Source organism: Brachycentrus maculatus, unplaced genomic scaffold (genome assembly GCF_059751285.1).
Source record: "Brachycentrus maculatus isolate JH-2025_06_01 unplaced genomic scaffold, ASM5975128v1 h1tg000069l, whole genome shotgun sequence".
Lineage (NCBI taxonomy): Eukaryota > Metazoa > Arthropoda > Insecta > Trichoptera > Brachycentridae > Brachycentrus > Brachycentrus maculatus.
The window spans coordinates 3,070,724-3,093,471 of record NW_028280823.1 but is presented as its reverse complement, the minus strand read 5'-3'; the positions used below and the strand labels follow the sequence as shown (position 1 = coordinate 3,093,471).

At 33.5% G+C, this 22,748-nt stretch overlaps 1 protein-coding gene across 13 annotated transcripts in view; it reads right to left on the bottom strand.

The window, feature by feature from the left end:
- LOC148311268 (leucine-rich repeat flightless-interacting protein 2) overlaps window positions 1–22,748 on the bottom strand; it is a 50,427-nt gene that overhangs the window by 8,634 nt on the left and 19,045 nt on the right. For 7 of the 13 annotated variants that reach the window (XR_015837291.1, XM_088257002.1, XM_088257003.1 and 4 more), the window contains 2 exons: window positions 3,390–3,516; window positions 1,059–1,189 (listed from right to left, as the gene is read on the bottom strand). Coding sequence is in view for 11 of the 13 variants with exons in the window: in XM_088257002.1 (XP_088113128.1) it covers window positions 1,059–1,189; window positions 3,390–3,516 (258 nt within the window). In the remaining 2 variants the exon portion in view is untranslated. Of the gene's footprint in view, window positions 1–1,058; window positions 1,190–3,389; window positions 3,517–8,368; window positions 8,851–12,323; window positions 12,573–22,748 lie in introns of those variants that run through there. The other 6 variants (XR_015837290.1, XM_088256996.1, XM_088256993.1 and 3 more) reach the window with 3 other exon arrangements.

The following is a 22,748-nucleotide window of genomic DNA, read 5'->3' as shown; positions in this document are numbered from 1 at the left end:
AAATTATATGTAACTAATTAATATTATAAATTAAGTCAATTTACTAACTGGGCGCAGAGTGCTAGAAAATAGGAAGTAAGTTGTCACACGGTGGGGAATCTAACAAACCCTGGACTTGTATACCGTAAAAGCGCAAATCTATGGACCAAATAATTTTGTGTTGATGTTTTAGTATCAATATAAAATGTAATACTAAAACATAACAAACGAATCTACTTATTAGGGACATATTATGATCAAAGCATAAATTTAAACATGACATATTTTTCTTCAAATATATATGCATTTTATATATAAATAAATTATTACATAAAAATATTATTTGTAAGAAAATAGGAAAAAGTACTCTCTTTTGTTTCTGTTTTAACCCCTTACGGTGGCTTAATTAAATAGAACTATTTTTTTAAATATTTCATTGGTGACAAGGCCTTGGTTGGACCAGTCTAATAATATTGGTTATGACTATATAACTATGCAGTTGGTGTTTTATTATTTAATAGTAAAACTTAAACGAAGTCATGGGCTGCTCGACGTATGAGGAGCTAAAGAGGGCTTCCGAAAATAGACGAGAATGGCGAAGGAGAGGTCTTCTGTTGCTGCAGACCAATCCGCAGGATTGAGACCAGAGGAAAAGTAAAGTAATTATTAGTCAATAAATTATTTCAGCTAACAAACATATGGTGTTAATAAAATATGAGAGGAGTTTTTCTTCTGTGATCGCAATCCTATGGATTGGTGGTCTGCAGCATCAAATGACACCTCCTTCGCCATTCCGGTTTATTATACGAAACCCTCTTCAGCTCCTCATACGTTGAACAGCCCTAATCCTCGTATAAAGTCCTCGTATAGTTGCAAAGATATTCGCGGCGTGGGCGTCCTCTGGCGTTTGTTCTCTCGATCGTTCCCTCTATTTTCAGGTGCAGGAAACCCTCATGTCTTAACACGTGACCGATCCATTTGGCGCGTCTCTTTGATATAATTGCGAGTAGGTGCCTTCTTTCTTTGATTATTCGTAGTACCTCATAATTCGAGATTACTAATAGAGAAGAGTTATTTACCCTAATATCTCTAATGCTCCCCATTTCTTCCAGAGAATCCTCGGAACTCCGTCGGGAAGAGTGATAGTTTCCCGAGGACGGAGCACTGGTGACAACCCTCGCCGCCACCCGCGACACGCGTGTTGGTGTGTCTGGAAAGTGGATATATATTTTTTCACTCATAGTACAGTGTGCATAATTCAACATATCGCTCACTCCTTTCAACAACGTCATATATCTAAAAACGTGATTTTTCTGGAGATCGTTTTTAAAGTTATATATAATGAAATGTATTAAAAATAAATATCAAGCCACTTATTGAACTTTCAACTGTGCAACAGATCTTTTTAGGTAAAACCTGAATGTTTTTTCTCTATTTGAAAAATATTTATTTTATTAAAAAAAAATATTTTACATTTTCTTCAAAATGCAAAACAACACTTTCTGCCCTGTAGCGGGTAAATATTAAGTTTAAAAAATGCCGCTCTTGCTGGGATATAGTACATTTTCTGGGCATTCCGAAAACATGAACAACTGAAAATTGACAATTTTTTATATGACGTTGCTGAAAGGAGTGAGCGATATGTAAGACTTACAATATATACACAGACAGATTCAGACACAAAATATTGACAAATAACCGAGTTTTATTAATACACTAACTTTGAAAAACTAATTACAAATACAGGGTATGTACTGTATGGCCTGGTTTTCACATTCATACTGATTGCACTAGCACAGCTCACCGAATGGTTGTCTTGAGGTCTATAATTGCTGGATTATTCCTGTCAGGGACTTCTCAAACTGTATTTTTAGTTTTTTTTGACCTGCCAAGTTTCAATTTACTGGATTTGTAGGACTTGAAGTGTGAGACTATAGTGACTCTATTGTACTCATAATAAAAGAGATGTTTCATAATATATCCAATATTACACTTTATTTAAGGACCCACTACTTACTAATCAGATATTATATGAGGAGGAATTAGTAATAATTTTTGAGGTCGACAAATTGATTTCTTATTACATTTTAATAATAAATTAAGTCCAAACATAAGTTACTGTAAAATCAGCAAATCAGCATACGGTTTTGTGAAAAATGAACATCGATTTCTCTGGTTTACATAGAATTCAGATACCTTTTCTATGCTTTGTTTTCTTGACAGTTCACTTTTACAAGAGTGGTCAAACTCAAATATTATCTGGTCGACGCTGTGAGTTGTGTGTTGTGCGTTCATTGAAACCAGAATAGCATGAATAGTATAGCATATTATAAAATAATGAAAGTAAATAAAAGTGCATCGACCATTATAGTGCTGAGAGTTGAATTTTTGACTTTGTAATCCTAATTCGAAATTGCGGATGGTTGAATTTTTGACTCTGGCATCAGCGTGTTTTTAGCGGTTAACTTTGAAGGTCGTGTCACAGTGTGCGTGATTAAAGCAATTTATTTTATGAATTGTTTTGACAAATAAACAAATATTTAATTTTTTTAATAATATATATGTATTTATATTCCATCCCTTACAATGTCAATGTTTTGGGTTGGAAAAATTACCAGGGAGTAAGGTAAGACAGTGTGATATCTACAATAAGGACGGAAAAGGAAAATCACAAACAGGGCTCATTTGCATGCGCTGTAAGAGGGGATGTGTACATGATGTATGTCTGGAGAAACATATTTGTGGATGATTATTATTTTTTTAATACATTTTTAGATAATAAATTGTCATCAATATTGTGATAATGTTATTTTATATGTGTAGCATGATAAGCCCTTTATAAATATCAGAAAGAAATACAATATTTGGTTGATATTCAATATAAATTTTCATTATTTTGTGTATGTGCCGTAAAAATAATCTTTAGTGTAAATATTGCTTCAGTTCTATTCCTATAGTATGCGGAAAATTGTTCTATACTAAAATGGTCATGACGTTCAGTTATAGGATATAGAAAAAGAATATATCGACGCCCCTTACGTAAAGTACTCTATCTGCAAATCTGTTACTTTACAGGAGACAGCTTAGAAGATTTTTTCAACGCATTCTTTTTTATTAATTTACGGTTTTATCTGAAATTCTAAACTAGTATTATTCATTCAAAAACATGATAAAATAATGTATTGAATCGTCTTAAAAATTTATGCTTTGTCAAAATTAAGTAGTTAGCGTTTAAGGAGCTCAGTTCATTTTGAAAATTCAATGAAGATAGCGTCTTATACGCCTGAAAACTAGGCGTATTTTTTTAATATTTTTTACACAAATACACCAAATATCTCAAAATTGACAAAAATGTAGTTAGAGCACTTTACGTCGAAATATATTGACCTTCTTTAGTTGATTTGGCATACCTGTATGCATGTCGTAGACCCGGTCTGCATTTTCCTCTTGTTCTTTCTGCTGCCTCTCCAGTTCCCTCATCCGTATCTCCCGCGCCTCCGCTCGCGCCGCTCTCCGCGCCGCCAGACGAGCCTCCGCCTGTAACACGCAATACTCTATTAACAAACCTATCCTTAACCGCTTCTGAGCCAAGAGCGAGATATCTCGCATTCTTGGCCGTGCCCAACAGGCCGGCCATAGAAAAATAGCGAGAAAAGTCGCTATTCTTTGAGCCTCTGTATCATACATATGTCCCGTTTTTTTATTAATTAAAAAAATGGAACACACAGAGACATCTATTGGGATGATTTTGTAGTACTTCAATAAACAGACGAAATTACAGTTTTCTGATATTATCGATTTTACAGAGATCCACCCACGAGCTTTGTTTGACAGACAAGAGAGTTACTAAAATAGGGTTGTCAATTTTCGCGCGTATATTGCCGATATCTGTCGCGCGTCAATAATTTTAGTATGATCTATTGACTACAGCATGTCCAACGATGTACTCTATATCTCACTTAAATTGAAGGACTGAGGTCTTAAAATGTAACAGGATAAAAATTTCACTTTTTTGTTATTAGGAACAGACTAAAACAGAGGAAGTTCTTCTTCTTCTTCTCTAGCCTTCTGTTTTCCACTGATATAGGCTTCTTCCGTATCCTTCCATTTCCTTCGGTCGGTTAACCGAACTGACCGAGGAAGTTCATCATAGTCATATTATTATACCTGACGGGGCCAGAGTTAGAATGAATATTATTCGGAACATTGTTTGCATTGCGAGTATTTAAAACTTATTTATTTATCTTATTTTATTTAAACTTCATGTGCAGAAAATAAATAAGTACATTGGCGGGCTTATTGCTAAAAAGCAATATCTTCCAACCAACCAAAAACAGACTAGTGATATTGATCAAAACGTATTGATATCATTTTTAGCTGTTTGCAATCCGAGTGTAGATAGTACTTGAACATTAAAAAAAAACATAAATTACAACTTAACATATAAAAAAACTTAAATTGCAAAACATGATAATAAGGAGGGCAAAAGAATAAGGGAGTTTAAGGAAGGAGGAAGAGGGAAAAACTAAGGGAGGAAGTTTGATAGACAGTTGATTCTAATGATAAAAAGACTTAATAAATAGCTAACTAATAGATAATTTATAACTTTATTATCATTTTAAAACCTGTACATAAATGCACCCTGGGTCATTGAAATTATCGCATCCTACAGTCTCAATTCTGAATTCTTCAAGGCATTGTGTTTTACAAAATAATTGTATACATTATTAAGTCATACATTATATTTTATTTTGTCAATTGTGGGGAACATTGAGACGAAATAAAATATGTTTTCAGTTGGTAATCAAAAAAATTAAAAATATATACATGTTTGTGTTTTCAATTATTTTTTATGAATTTTTTTTTTGCGATAAGATATCACAAATTGTTAGTGGAAATTTTTCATGTAAATCATGCTGCATTTCCTGAAAACTGTTATCAGAGTTTGGAACAAAAAATAGGTAATCAAACCGAAGCAGTATGAATATTATTAAATTCCATTGGGATAGCTCATAGAAAGAAAGAAAAAAAGTTTAGTAAGAGCTTTGTCCTATTGAATTACACTCTTGTCTGACGATATCTCAAGTAAAGAAGAAAGAAATCGACAATTTAAAAAAATACTCAATACTAAATCATGTGCTGATTATTAAGGGTAGGTGGAATGCAGACTTTTATTCAGACAAATTATTTTTATAAAAAATAATGATTAATCTATTTCTAGTATATATTTGACAAAGTATAGAGAAAAATAATTAAAACAATTTGAATTCGCTAAATATTGCTGAAAAATTAACTGCCTAGTTCAGGACTCAAACCTGAGTCTTTTGTCATGTAGCCATGAACTAAATAGACGCTTTTCTCAGACGAAAATTTTGTTAATGACACTTTATGGTTGAATGTAATTTATTTTGAATAATATTTGATATTTTATTTATAGATAAACAAAAAATATTAATCACGTTTTTATTCATTTTAAAAGCATTTTTATTTGCGATTTTATACAACTACATGTCATTTATTAAAAATGTATGTAATATGATATGAAAAACTATTTTAATTTTGCATAGATATTTGGTAATGTTTTTCTTTTCAATGCTTTTCAATTGTTTTTATTAATTAATGTTTTCAATTATTTATTAATGGAAAATTGCTTAGAAAACAACTTATGAGAGTAAAAATAGAGCAGCAACATCTTTTGTTAAAATGCAGAGCGTAAACAAAACAATGGAAATGTAGTAAGTGAAACCAAATAATTAGTGAACCAACGAAATCAACAAAGGTATTTATTTATTTACCTGTTAATAAAATAAAGGCACAGCTATCAAGATTAGTTGAAAGATTTTATCATGACTGACTAAATTCCCAAAGTACCTAACCGAATCATAAATGGTCACTAACTATTTATTAAAATAAACAGATAAAGTAATAAACGGTACGCAAAAAGTAGTAAACACTAAAAATTTACAGTCCTAACCATTGTTACATATTACTGACACCTAATGTAATTATTGACATTCATACCGAACTAGTAACATTTATTATCTTATGAATAAAGAAATTTTACCAATACGTAAAAAATCTGTTAATTTTCGCGTGTCGTGAAACGACATAAATAAATAAAAAACGTTGGACACCATAAAAACCTTACATTAAAAACTATAAACATGACTTTTGGCTTATATGAAAAACCACTTTTTTTCAAGTACGTATTAAAAAAAAATTGTATAAAATATTAAAAGCATTGGTAACTTTGTGGTATGGTAATATAACACTCTCCTTATCATTCGTCGTTCACTTTGTGCAATATATCATCAGGTCAAATGTAGAATAAAAGTCTAGATTTAGTCTACATTCGACCTGATGATGGAATGATTATTCCGAAATCGGTAATCAACGATAATTGATAAGAAGTGTTTTTTTTTTCATTTAAGTATATCAGTTTTAAAAGAAGTAAAAAAATATTGATATTAATTTTTTTCTGAACAAACTCACAAGTATCGGCTGCTAATGACTTATTACGGTGTTTGAAAATGATGCGGAATGCATCGAAACACGTATCACGATAGATTTTAAGAAATAGTGGTATTTACCAAGTAAAACTTTTATAAAAAGTTAATTATTAAATCAGAAAATCATTTTTGAACTCTGCTCTTTCAAAAGACCACTGGAAAAAAACATGTTTAAATTTGTTGAAACTGGCCGTAAAGCTGATATAAAAATGATCTGGTTAGATGTGAGAAAGCGCGTATCGGAAAATGGGTCGAACATGCGAGCGCTAATTTTTCTCAATAGCGTCCGCCGTTAGCTTTCTGAAGCGACGACGAGAGCCACAACGTATGAAGCGAGCGGCTGGTAGTACCTACACGGATGATCTAGTCGCCGAGTAATTGGCCATGCCTAGAGACGAGACACTTGCCTATGTAGGAACACGGTGACGCACGCGACAGCAGCCTACATCGCGCCGTATGACACAGTCCGTCCCCGCAAGGCGATACATCGCTACATCAGGACAGGTGTGACAACTGGCGAATCTCTAGCGAACATCAATCGCAATTGGATACGGCGGAGATGCACTTCGGGTCGATTTGTCGCGAGCATACATCACTTTAGCGTAGTGTACTCCTAATAATAATATATTTGAATAATTTATTTAGCCCCATTTTCGAAAAATACTACCTCAAGGGCGCTTCACTGTGAATGAATTGGGGAAAAGAAGATGGTACAAATCATTCAGCAAACAAATGTTAGCGAGTGTTTTACCTAGAATTTTCAATCATGAATTACATGAAATTAAAGTAACTATGAACACATAACAGTAAATCTACTTACGAGTAGGAATAGGCTATAAAACTTAAAAAGTTGAAGCCTAAGTAGGACCATAAGCGGTGTTGCATAAGCCGTAGCTAGATTTCAGAGTCACTTGGACGTTAGCTAATTTTTAAAAATACAAACAAATACGTATTTAGTTTTTTTTCTAAAGATCATCTCACTCTCACTATTTCTAACCAGTGGTGCACTGGTGGAAGAGCATTCCACGCTATCGGCTCCGCAACAGCAAAAGCACGCTCGCCAAATTGAATGCGCTGGTTGCGAGCCGCGTACATCGTTCCAAGGCCTTTCCAGGGTAAATAAATAATACAAGCTATCGGGGAAAATACCGCGACATTGCATCGCAACGCGCCATTTCAACCGGAAGATTAATCACGTCTGACCGGATATAGAAAGCTTTAATCTAACCATACGCGTACTAATTTTATTAAATGTAAAATATTTCATTTTAAACACGTAACGACGTAATAGTACACACATACATATAAACTAAGTACATACATGCATATTGCCCGATAGATGTTCGAAATAAATCCGGGGTATTAAGGCCCAATATGCGATAAATTGCAACGTAATTTTCTTTAAACCCAGATAAAATTTGACGTACTTAATTGTTTTTTTTTCCTAAAATGCTGTTTTTTATGGCAAGAAAAAATCATTGAAATAAATAAGTGGTTTTGAAAAGAAAAGAGTTATTGAAAGGTAATGAGTTAGAAAAACATATATAAAAATATTTATTCAAATTATACTTTTTATAAAAAAAAGTATATTTATATAAGTAAAAGAGTATATTTAAAAAAATAAAAATTCCAACATGTATTCTACAGGTCACAATAGACCTAATATGGTCGCAGTGACATAAGGGATGCACGATCCCTTGATCTCACTTAAAAAAAACCAGTACGAATATTAAAAAAAAAAAATGAGTGCAGAGGGTCGTCAAGTCCCTAGCACGGCCGAACGCGTTCTTATTTAAGCGTTCGAGATCTGCGTCTTAAAACATGAAGAAAAAAAAAAAAAAAAAAAAAAAAACAGAAAAAAAGTTGAAATAAAAACCTACTCTATCGTGATCCTTGCCAAGAATCCCGACGATGCTCAAGTCATCATTGCCATTCGAGCTCACGTTGAAGACTGGGTGCTTTTCTTGATTCGGGGAGAGCTTCGCCGACTGGTGGCTCATCTTCGTCTTGTCCCTGAGCTGCACGTCTCCGTTGGTATAGCTGTTTTCCATCTGCCGATTGACGGCCTCGTTACAAGGAACGCCCTTCGAATCGTCTCGTTTGGCGCATATGGTGACATCATTGTCCGAATCGTCGAAGTCACCGTCTGTAAACTCCTCATTCTCGCTACCGTTCGCACTGTCACTGTCTCCGTTCGTATGCTTGCCGCCGTTTTGATCGGCCATTATGGCTGTTATAATTTCAATTCACTTTTAAAAGTTTTTAACTCTTTCGAGTTTCAACTTCATTCAATCTACTCCACCATCTTTAGATTCACATATTCACTGCACTTTACTCGAGACTATGTGTTGAAATAATTCATCTAAAAAAATCGCGGATACAATTCGTATATTTAAAAAAATATTTTATATTGGCAGTATCACATTGAAGGCTGTGCTCAAGCCAAGGAAAGTCTAATATATACCGTTAAAATGGCGCAGTTTTACAGAAAACTGATAAGGTTATCATCCGTCGACGAAGATATTGTGACAATCGCAGGAATTCTGATAAAACATTAATCGATAAGAGATAATTTTTAAAGAAATGCATTTGTTTTAAGTAGCTGTCAGGCTAATAAAAATAAAAACATAAAATTTATTGAACTTTTTATCCGACAATTTACGTATTATTGAATTCATTGTTATTACTTCTTGCATTTGTAAAAAAAAAATAACTACTGCTGCAATACATGGATGTTCGCATCTGCTTATAGCGATTAGTCGAGTATACATACATATTATGTACATGATTCAATGGTAGAAATACAAAGCTTACTTTTTGTATATTAAAAGCATTGTTAACTTTGTAGTATGGTAATATAACACTCTCCGTAATCATTCATCGTTCACTTTGTGTTATACCACTTAAAAATACTACGTCATGACTACCGGATTCGGAATGACCATTCCATCATCAGTCGGTCTACATTTGACCTGAAGTAAAGTATTTTCAGTGGCATTACACAAAGTGGACGATGAATGATAAGGAGAGTGTTACAAAGCTTAGGTACTATCTTAAATGATAAAATCATTGATATTTCAAACCGATTTAACAATAACGAAATGAGTCTAAGTCGATAAGAATGGATAAAAATATTAAATAATAAATAATTGACTTTGGCACAGAAATTAAGAAAAAACTCAACCCATAAATCATTTTTCACTATATTAGGTATTATATATTTTGTTGCGCTGAATACAATACAGAAAGCGCATGTGATAATTTTGAATTACCATAATGGTAGAATGCACAACAGAAATTCAAAATATATCATTAATTGCAAAATTAATGCAATAAATATTTGTTTTAAATCGGTTTGGGTGATGTCTTTTTCACATCTAACTCCCCTATCCTTACTATACTCCCTTCTGACAAGCCTCTAAGATTGAGGATTTGCTGGTTATTCTTTTTTTACATCGGTATATAATCTTATTTCTAAATAAAGCTATACATCCAAATACCTATTACATGTTCCTATTGCGTTTTGCGGTTGCACAACAGATAAGACGGAAGCATGTGAACGTTTTGATTCGGTTTGGTTTCGGAATGCACGAAACCCATAATAAAACTGTATCACGCGCACATTTTTTTCAAAAGGAAAATACTACGCATTCGGAAAATTAACATGTAATGCAGGCGCTGCAGCCCTCAACTCAGAAAGCTAATTGAAAACGTATATGTAAGGAATTTAAAAAGAAAAACTTCAAATAGGTCTTCTGTCTGTATTCGGCGATCAGGCAGATTTTTATTTGTTGGATTTGTCGATAAGACATCCTATCGTAGAAAAAAATTACCCTCGAATCAATTCGACATATAGCTCACTCCTTTCAAGAACGTCATAAATCAAAAATCGTCAATATTCGGAATGCCCAGAAAATGTACTATATCCCAGCAAAAGAGACATATTTTCAACTTAATATTTACCCGCTACAGGGCAGAAAGTGTTGTTTTTGCATTTTGAAGAAAGGTATTGTTAAATTATTTTTTTTAAATAAAGTAAATATTTTTTATTTTTCAGGTTTTACTTAAAAAGGCCTGTTGCAGAGTAAAAAGTTCAATCAGTGGCTTGATATTTATTTTTAATGCATCGTATTATATTTTTAAACTTTAAAAACGTTCTCCTGAAAAATCAAGTTTTTATTTATTTTTGACGTTCTTGAAAGGAATGAGCGATATACTCGGAATATCGGATATAAACGGAAAGAGCGTAAGATAATATATTTATAATGCATAAAACTAGGATAAAAGATATAAAGTTAATCGTCAGAAGTGAAATGAAGATCTCCGAGAACGAGCCTAGTCGAGAATACAATCATTATACAACACTTGTGTTGACTTGTACTTAGTATAATACAGCTCAAAACTGCAACTGATACTCTCTGCCAAGGTGAATACATTATAAAGTTTGCTTATGGAAATACACTCGCGCGGAAACGTTATAATTGTATAAAATACATTATTCTAAGGCAGACGAAACTGAAACGCCTAGAATCAGGCTACGGAAAAGTTATATGGGTAACTATAAAATTTCGTTAAAACGTGAAGTTAATTTATGACCTTCGAACATTTAGTCGAAGCGACAGTTCAGGAAACCGCAAAGGAAATATCCACATACAGTATGAGTGGTATTTGTGCAAATAAGTTATTGAAAAAAAAACGAGTCACTTTGGAGAATTACGTTATCAGATGTCGCTTATAGCAGCTAACTAAAACTAAAACTCAAAACTTTTAGGTGCAAGTTATTTACACATCAACATTAAATAGATACCCGATACTATTTTTAGAAGTTCGTAAGAAAACAAACTAAGAAATAATTAATGCAACAGATAAGATAGTGAAAGGACGGCCACTCGCTTGAAAATATTGCGAAAGTAGATTTCCACGCAGAAAAACATCGCGGTAATTGAAGCATTTTCATTTCAAACTCAAGCCCGATGGCTTTACCAAATAGTTTTAGCCAAACATTGAGTAAAATTTAATAGCCGCTAATAAAAGAAATAAATAATGAACCGTTATGGAATATTTAGTTTTGAGTAATGATTAATTCGTTTCTAAGTATATTGAGCATATTTCTATTATAAGATCCATATCGTGGTGCACGATACAAGGTGTGGAGAAACTTCTTATCGTTATTACCAATCTACGTATCAAAAGTAGCACCCAATGAGCTTATCGTTAAGTAATATATATTTATTTTTTGCCCAAAATATTCGAGATAGTTCGGATTCGTTCTATACCGTGATCGTCGCTGTCAACTTGTCCAATTTCCAGCGTTCGGTGCCGCGCACTGTGTCAACAGTCACATGGTTTCTGGAGGAATTTTAATTGCCAAGAATGTATAATGTATAACTCTTTAAATTGACGTGTTGCAATAGCGTGCATTGCTAATATAACCATACAATACGTAAATACGCGCTCGTTTCGAGCCTTCAGCAAAGGCGTTTTTTTCGAGCTAATTGCTCGCGATAAATCAGATTAGAACGTTTATTGGAACAAAGATAACGTCATTATCCACTTGACACATCCAATATTAAATTGTGCTAAGTCTCTTATCTCGTGTGCCTATCGTTCGACTGAAAAAGTAGGCGTATTAGTTCTTTTTCGAAAAAAATGTAAAAGCTACTCGTTAAACTACACGTCTACCTCAAAGAACTAGAGATATGCATTTTGTTGCATAATTTATTTATAAACAAAAGAAGCCTTAATCATGAAAAGTATTTAAATGATAACGCTGTTGCCTTGTAAAAGTTTCGATAACATTATCATAATATTTTATTTATATAAACAAAGCCTTACAAACAGCTATCACCTTCACATTAATTAGTACACACAGATTATGCCATTCGACGGATAATGGCTGAAATAATTACATAATCGCACTATTTAAAATTCACTCCAAAACAACCGAGAGGCGAAAGAATTGCGGAACATTTCGCGACGGATGAAGCGAATAAACTTCCGAATGAATACGCGGATGGGAGGTCGGGTTGTTCGAATGCGGGATGAGGTGACGCGGCCTCCGGGGTTCGCAGTGCGGAGGCGACTGAAGAGCGAGGCAGAGTCGGGCAGTCGAGGCTCCGCACCGCACAGTGCAGTGCACACATGTCTCGGCCGGCGCCCGCGGCGGAGGCGTCGCGAGGGGGCGCCCTGCGAGGCGCTGATAGCCGATAAGCCACGCACAACCCGACACCCAGGCAGGGCGAGTTCGCCACTCGCCAGCCGCCGGTTGCGGACGCTCCACGCCTCTGTGCGGAGATCGGCACTTGCTCACTCTCAAATCTATGAATAATTATCTAAATACTACCGACATGTAGCGATTCCATTCGATACATCTACGATTATATTATAATTAACTGACAATCACGCCGCTTCCCGGCAGGGGTAGGCAGAAATAATAACACGCCACACCACTTTGTCTTTGGAAACAATCTTCCATATTCATACATCTCCTCGTACATCTTCTTCAAACCCTTATGCGCACCCCAATGGTGCATAGGGCACTGTTCATATAAACGCAATGTTATCTTGATCGTTAACACATGAAGGAAAGGTGATCAGCCCTCCGCTTAAGGTACCAGTCCAAGGTAATATTGAATATTAGAGTGAAAAAATCACTTATATTTATTTGACCCCTCCCTGGGAATCGAACGTGGGACCTCCAGAACGGTAGCCGAGCGTGATGACTATTACACTACGGAGGCGGACTCGTACATACCCGCCGATTATTTCGAACCCTGACCTGACCACTCTCAAGTATCTGAAATACTTGATCATGCCAAGTTTTCCTCAGTCTTCCTCTGCTTCTATTTCCAACTACAATCTTATTAAATTTACATATTATAATATGTAAATTGTATCAGATTATATGCCCTCGGCACGGGAAAACGTGGGGGCACATTAACGTAATCTGTAATTTGTAATTATGTGTGTGATGAAAAATAAATAAATAATTTGATTACCTAATATCAATAATTACTTTGATTGCAAGTCGGATAACAAGTTGATCGCAAAGTATATAATAAAACAACAACGATATACTTTTCTTCCACTATTATTTTATCTAACCAGTGACCGAGTTTCGTCGATACCGACATCTTTACAATGGTAGGAGGCTTAATGTTATATTCGCAACAAGGCAGAGGTTGAGAACCACGATTTTATATCATTTTTCTGATAAAACTAATTAAAATTGAATGAATTATATAGTAGTGTATAAAATAATAATACAGTCGAACATGGATATAAGAAAGCCCGAGGACCAAATCATTTTTTTTAATTATTAAGAGGTCTCTCAATATCTATGGGTTCTTTTGCAAAGGGGTAAAATGGCGGGATTTTAAACCAACTCCCTTTAAAAGAGGTTTCACTTATATATTTGGGTTTGGCTGTAATTACATATAAAATATAGTAAGAGTTCAATATAGGATTTTATAAAAAACAAATTAAACTATCAACACTGTTGATAGAAATATGATCACGGGAAAGCTATATGTACTATTAAATTATTAGCATTAATCGGATACACGCGTAATCCATTTTTAATATAATTAAAATATAACTATGTTTTAAGATCACTATAAATATTATACTCAATATTGATAAAGAAGCGGTTAGCTTCGAAACCGGTAGACATTATAATAAAGTTAAAATAAAATATTTATCCTGATTTTAAAACAAAATTACATTTTAATTAAAAAATGGAAAATCACAAAGTTAGTGCTTCAAATATAAATTAAATCCATTTTTAATACTTAAAAAACTAAAATATGTATGAGATTTAAAACGGCGAAACGATAAATTTGCGATAATTCGCGGCTTTCTAAAGCGGATATGTACATCAAAAAGTAAAACGACTTTTATTAGATAGAGCCGGATAGAATGCTCTCTGTGATTGTCCAATGACTGCGAGACATGGGCAAATTACCCGTTGGTAATCTAGTACACATACACAGATGCAAAGCTCCGAGGATGCGCTGATATTTCGGGCGGTGGATTGAGATCGGTGCGAAAGGTCAAATTCTTGTAATCCATTTAGTTGTACTTGAACACATAGATGTTCAAAATCATGCATCACTGACATCAAGTGAAAAATGCACGTAGCGACCTACACAAATTCGCTAGGTACTGATATATCGAACTAAAAATATTCCACACTATCAGTAAGTTTTTTTTAAAGATGGGCGTTCCATGTATTATTTACCTTGTTTATTATGTACAAGGTTTACAGATTAATTAGTAGATTTTCGTTTCTTATAGCAAAAATTATGTTTTATTTTAATCTGTGTTGTGAACAGGAGGGATAATCTAGTGTGGGCCAATCAGGAACATCTCAGCATTTGCTCATTGCTGGGAGGAAACCACGTAAAACTCCTCAGGAGAAGCCGGACTGTTGACTGTCGTCAACAGGTCTTCCGTTCCACTAGAAGGCGGTTCGGCATTTTATGACCTAGCTAGGTTTACGGTACTAATGTCTTTCATTATTATTATCATGTAAAATTAATTAGTAAGTCATGATAACTAGCAACGATGCGATATTATGATTCACAAAGTCCAACTTATATTTTTCGAAGTCAGTAAATCACAGCAAAGAAGTTCGTTATATAGAAAGTTTATAATACAGAATATACATATGGTAATTTTATAACTAAACGGAATCATTATAAAAGCATTCTAAGACATTTTACCGCACTGGGCCTCTTATTTATTTCTGGATTCTGTAAATATTATTTGATTTTTCTAATTCTTGAAGTAAACTTAGCATCGAATGTCAAACTGTGATTGAAGGGTTTACTACACATCTGCGATTTTTTAACTAATGTTACACAGCTACATATGAATGTGATGGTTTCATATTGGATATTAAAAAAAAAAGTTACATACAATAGAATGCAAAATACACGAAGATAGTTTTATCATCATTAAACATATTATTTATAGGGAAATCTTCGCTGAATATAAGTTCGTTATATGGGAGTTCAATTGTATTGGGCTTTCAACCAAGAAATTCCTTTTCACAGATTCATATTTCTGAATAAAGTAGGTAAAAATAATCACTACAGACTACGAAGTGAAAACATATTGGTTTTTTAATGCTATGATATAGTCAATAGAGCCATTTAAAAGGAAAAAAAACCTGCAGATTTATTATTATATGCCATAAAAAATATAATGATTCCAGTTTCAGTAAATGCCTACATACGGACTCGAGTATTTCTTTGATTGGAACGTCTATTCGCGCAACGTTGCTCTATTTGTAGTATTTATCTAAATGGAATTCCGTTTTTCTACGCAACCTAGAAACGGTGCACTTGCAGCTCATAATACAGGTAATCGTCGTTTTGCGCCGGTTTGATTTACGCCAATTCACAAGTACGTCGGTTGGTGGCATCCGTGGGATTCGCTGGTTCGGCCGACATCAGTGGGATTCACCGGTTCGGCCGACAGCAGGGCGCTGCGATTCTAATAGCAGAAACACTTTTACACGTTGTTTTATTATATAGCCGTGTTCGCGAGCAGGCATTGTGTAGAATGAGAAGAGTTGATGGAGAGATTAGATAACCCTCAATCAGAAAATCGAGAAAATGAGGAAAAAAATGGGAAAACCCCCAAAAACGGGCGATCTAACTCGTATCCTTTCTTCTATAGAAAGGTTAACAGATGAACTCTGTGAAGTGGACGGAGATTTTAATCAAACCGCGAATGTGAAATAAGAGGAAGCAAGAATAAGCAAATGATGTATTTTTTTCAAAAAAGTATGAAAATTTAATTTCGTACCGATGAACCGGTGAATAAAGTATTTATTTTAAAAAAATCATACATTATTCAAGAGATTATTTATTTTGTAAACGAATTCAAACTTTATTGGTTTTAACATTTACAATTTATTTAGGTTTGACATTTACAATTTATTTTATGTATAAGCCTGTGTATTAAATAAACATGTTAGACTTTTCTTAGATTTTGACGCCGAAACTAACGTTGTAAAATCACTCGTAGAAGAGTAGAGTCTTAAAGAAAAGAAGAAAAAAAGATGAAAAAAAAGAAGAACTTAACCTTATATCATCCATTAATTATATTTGTGTTCATTTTACGCCTATTTTTTTTAAGCCGATGTCTTTTGGAACGGAACCCCGGCGTAAAATGACAATAACCTGTAGTTGGTACAGAAACGCCGACAGCCTCATCCTCTACCTGACTGTCGGCGCGCCGTCTTGCCCACTGCATCCAGTGCGGCGTGCAGCGGTGCAGCGTGCATGGGCGAGCGTTGCACATACCGCACACTGCACACTGTGGCAACAACACCTACGATCCAGGATCACTACGTAACCTACTATTACTATTGTCAAGAGGCCCAGCCCGCATCGCGTTCTGCCCGCTATTCGGGAGATAATGAGTTGGTCGACCCCTAAATAAGGACGATAAAAGGCACGTTCGACGAAAATATTCAGTGCGGAAAGCAGAATTTTATCATTTTTAATTAAAGTTTTAGTCGGTAAATACTATCTACCATTTCTTCGCACCATTTTCAAACACTATACAGTGGTTGAAAATGATGCGAATAAATAGTGATAAAGTTTAATAATAGATAGATATTACCACAAAGTGACTGCCGAATTAATCAATGAAAAAAAATGACAGAATTTTATCGTTTATAACTTTATGTATCGTTCTCCAAATCAATTATTTTCGAATGTCTTTCATAAATAGAGGCGGATAACTTTGTGAGATGGGAATATGGAAGTTTATAAATTTATGGAGCTTGGACCTTTGGGTGGTTTAAGTGATCACTTTATGCACTGAGTAATATTCGCCAGTCCATCCATGACCGAGCTTCCACAATACTATTTTTTAAACATTTATATATCCCGCGTAAGTTCAATCGTGGGTAGAGTGGTAAATGTTACGCGGTATATAAAGGGATGTCTTAAACAAAGTAATGATTGGTTATACGCCCTGAGATCCCCTGACATCCATATTCCCTTCCAAAAAAATTTTTCATCTCTGTTGAGATATCAATAAAAATATTAGTGGGAACTCCCTGGAGATTTAACCGGTATTAGTTTATAAATATTCAATTCATTTTGAAGAACTTCAGTTTGACCTTCTACTTTATAAGTAATTCAGTAAACGGCATAGAAATCATCGTAATATAGAAATTTATTTTAATTTTTGATATGTACTTTCTAATATTTCAGCGTGCATTAAAGATGCCGGCCCTGCAGTTATGCGTAAAAGTGATATTGCATAAAATTAGATAGTTTCCCAGATGCTGAAGTAACAAATAATTAGAGGTGGTGAAAACATCACTTCAGTTGTGGGTGTCGAGTATCGAATAAACATATTTCACGATACTGATAGAACCGATTATGATTTAGCGTTGACACCATGTTTAAATTAAGCATAATGGTAGTAAACATAAAAGACGGAATAAATAACGACTTTAGAAGAATGATGAAAATAAAAAAAATGCGGTATACTTAACACCACGGGAGATTTCTGCGATAAAAAAAACTGCTCACCGAATGTACTAAAGAGTGTTGTGCACATGTATGAAATTAATAAAAACACATGTCGTCATGGTCAAATATAATAATAAATACCGCGGTTGGCAATTATTTTCACTTATACTTTTACTCCAATACGTATCATATTTTGTTATGCAATTTCGTAAGTATTGAACTCAACTACAGAATATGACCTTAAAATATGTATTGATAATTGATATTGGCTTTCTGCTGCTACTGAAAGTTTCATTAGTAAAATATTCAAGGCATTCCAGGGGATGCGATTCCACGTGGAAGATTAACGGTTTATCAACTTTTGTAGATAAAATAATTTACCGGATGGAAGTGAACTCTTGTGAAGTTATCTACACTACATAGGTAAAACGTTTACTTTCGTATGGAATCCCAACCCAGGACATCGATTACAGACGACAGTTTTGATAATTTTGAAGTTTACTTTTGAACTTATATTTCTCATAAGTTTATGTTAATGATTTTTTATTTATGTATTACTTAGTAAATACCATTTTAAAGTAAATATTTTATACAACACACAACTCTTTATTTGGTCATTAATTTCCTATACATTTTGCCTTTTTCGAGTGACTGCCAACTCAATTAATCAAAATAATAGGTTGAAATTTTTAAGCTGTAAATTTATAGATCCGTATTGCCTGTAGGTCAAAGTTACCAAGAAAAAAGAAATGAACATGTATTATTTTACCGAAAATAAGTGAAGTTACTGTTATCTTCACAACGGTAAATGCCCGATGTCCTGGTCGTCGATTCTGAAGAAAAGTTAACGCCTAACTATGTAGCCTTCCTGACAATACGGATCGACGACCAGCATCAAAATACTGAAGTCGTTAGAAATAAACATTCAGAAAAAAGTTGGAGTTGTCTAAACTACGTGGTTATTTGTAATACCACCCCAGCAGTGCACTGTAAATTCTAGCGATAAAAACCAACGAGTGATAAATTCCTTTACCATACACTTCCGGATATTGATTCTATGTTATACCTACTATCTAATGAGCACCAAGATAACCTTGATTCTGTAAAAATCTATCTAAAACTGCAAATAAAACAAAGTCAGGAACACTGAGATGATTTTAATTTTTTATTTTTAATAATAATAATAAAAAATCACATCTTAACATAGATGAAGAAGAATATGGAAGTCTGGGAATTACAGGGCTTACGACCTGTCATAGGATGTTGCACGTGTCTTAAGTGATCACTCAACCAAGCCTTGCCCAGACTTCCATATTCTTCTTCATCTAATTTAAGATGTCGAAAAAAATAACAAAAACAACTCATAAATGGAGATATTCCAGATATATAACAAGTATTTGGACACACTCAAAATGCTTTAAAATTTATTATTTTTTTTTTCACCAAATATTAGGATCGCACTCAATACAAAAAATCGATTATAAATCAAGTGCTAAAACGGTTCCGTCTATAACACGGATTTTTTATGTTAAATTTAATATAATTATTTTTAGATAATATTATTAATTTTCGAGTTCCTGTCATTAGACATTTATGTACCTCGCCTGTGGAACTTTCATAGAATTATCTATGAAAGTTCCACAGGCGAGGTACATAAAATAACTTCATCGATCTGTGTAAAATAAAATACAGTCAAGAAATCAATCAATAAACATGTACCATTGATGACGCACTACACCCGCAGGACATTTAAGTATGAAGTAATGAGTAATTTATACATACATAAACATATATTTGTATATATATATATATATATATATATATATATATATATATATATATATATATATAAACATACGTTTCAGATTAGTATTTCTTACACTAATATCTTAACATATAATCCGTTCATATTTATATTATTTCGAGAAATAAAAATACTATGTGTTTTGATCCACTCACATTTATATTAACCAACTAGTTTCGGCAACAACTTGTTGCCCTCTTCAGGGTTTAATTTATGACTAATTTGAACCCTGAAGAGGGCAACAGGTTGTTGCCGAAACTAGTTGGTTAATAAAAATGTGAGTGGATCAAAACACAAAGTATTTTTATTTCTCGAAATAATATATCAATATGATCCACAAAGTTAATGCATTCAATATTCAAAACGTTCATATTTATTTTACCTCTGATTAATATTTAGTTGGCCAACATAACAACTAAATGTAAAATAACTGTAGATTCATTGTAATTGGAGAAACAAAAATATTCAAATTATGAGTAATTACAGGACTAGCGCTTAAATATTTTTGTATAATTTTTGTTCATTGGCTAGTTATTATTTTAAAATAATACTTTAAGTGCGTCTTAATTATCGTTCACAAATACTGAAGTTTTTTTGTTGATACCTCAAAATAATTAATTTGCTCTTTTGCGAGCAGTAACTAAAATGCATAGTTGAATTCCTTGCACCTTCTACATGAAATGATATGTTTAGTCACGATCTTGTTACTTCAGGTTACAAGAGATTTTACAACTTCCAATTATTTTAGTCAGGTATTGATTTGTCAATCATTTCTGTTATATTTCAAGCGTAATATGTATCACGAATTATACGAATAAAAATAAATAGACAAGTATCTGTAAAATAACGAGAAATGCTTATGCAATTCATTTTTGTTAAAGCGCAATCGGATAAAATTGACAAACATGACCGTGAATACATAATGGGCGGTCAGTCGTGTCAATTTAGAAGTTAAAGGAATCGACATACGAATATGGACTCACTTCCTGCGGAGAAAAGGACGAAAGAAGCATTTAAAATACCGCATCGCACCTTTGGGTAGGGTTATCCACCAATGTACCTGATTAGTCATTAGGTATTCATTTCAAAAAGGCACCCCTCTAAAAGTGACGGAAATAAATCTAAGGATTCGAAAAATTCTGCGTCTTTAGCATCCTACCCTCTTGCTGTGATTTAAAATAAGAAAAGAATATCAAATGAAAAAATATCTTTAGCTACAAGCGAAAACGAAACTGGCAGTACACAACGGAGTCACGGAACCAACTCTAATGTATGGAAGTGAAACGTGGAGTTGGCGTAAGAAGGATGAAAGTAGACTGAATGCAGTCGAAATGCGATCTCTCGGATGAGTGTGCGGCAAAACGGCGTATGATAGTTGTTTGAATGAGGAAATAAGGAAATACTGCAAGGCCTTATAGCATTGTCGATAAAAAATAAGGAGTGCGGAGTTTGGACATGTGCAACGAATAAATGAAGAAATAATAGTAAAACAAATTTATGAGGCGAATGAAGTTGGAAATAGGATCAGAGGAACACCGAGGAAAACTTAGCTCAAGAGTTTCAAATGCTTGAAAGTCATCAGATCACGTCACGAGTCGGAATAATCGACGGGTATTATGAGGAGATGCATAAATGTGAATGAAGAGAAGATTTTCGCAATACAGAGTGGTATGGCGTTCTATTCTCATTTGCCTACCCTTCGGGGAGGCGGCGTGATGGTTAGTTAGTAAGTACAAAATTAAGTACGCACCTGAGCGTGCGGTTTGTATTGCGTGCATACATTACCGCTTGGTTTATTTCGTCCTGTTGGCATATCTTGCGTAAAATGCCACAAACAAGGTTTCTAAAATATTAGTTATGGAACCGTTTATTCACTGCAATGGATTACAAGACACGCGAACTAATAAGTCGTGTGAAATCACCATATACCTAAATGTATTTAGCAATGATTCATACTAAGGCCAAACGTAGGCAGGTAGATATATATATATATATATATATATATATATATATATATATATATATATATATATATATATATATATATATATATATATATATATATATATATATATATATATATATATATATATATATATATATATATATATATATATATATATATATATATATATATATATATATATATATATATATATATGTATGTGTGTGTGTAGAGAATGGTGAATGTTACAAGTGTATAAAGTGATAACTTAAAGCAGCCTATGACAGATCGAAAGCCCTGTAAACACCCAGGCTTCCATATTCTCCTACACCTATGTTGTTCTTTACTTAAATATAAATATTTTTAAAAAAATGTGGGTAAAACCCAGATTTGAGAACAAAGATTTGGACACCTAAAATATTGCGAAAAATAATATCTATTAAATATTAAAATCGAGAACTGATTTTTAGTGTATACTGACTTAAATTTTCAAACTTGGCACAAGTTTTATTTTTGTGTTTTTAATAATAAAATACAATTTAGTACTAAAAATCAGTGTTTGATTGTAATATTTAACATATAAAATAAAATGAAGTTCTACAAACTTAACGCCAAATATATAAATAAAAATAATGTATACAATTTTTTTTTAAATTGACGTTTGTAGAGCCCACCATTTTAAGCATTTTTTAAATGATGTTAAAAGTAAAAGATGCATTGTCAATTGGCACCGAAGTGACTGGATAAATATTGGTAAATACTACACATATATTGTCCATTCAACTTGCTCATTCCACTCTCTCGGTGTCACGTGACTCGCGAAACCTTCTTTATGATGGAATTAAACAATTACGTCACCGACAAATTTTGCCAATGACTAAACCGTTCGATAGGCATTAGGATTATATGGTAAACAGTCCGCGCGTACAGGACGCAGGGTCAGGATGCCTTGTTATTTCGCTCACTACTTTCAAGAACGTCATAAATAAAAAAAACTTGATTTTTCAGGAGAA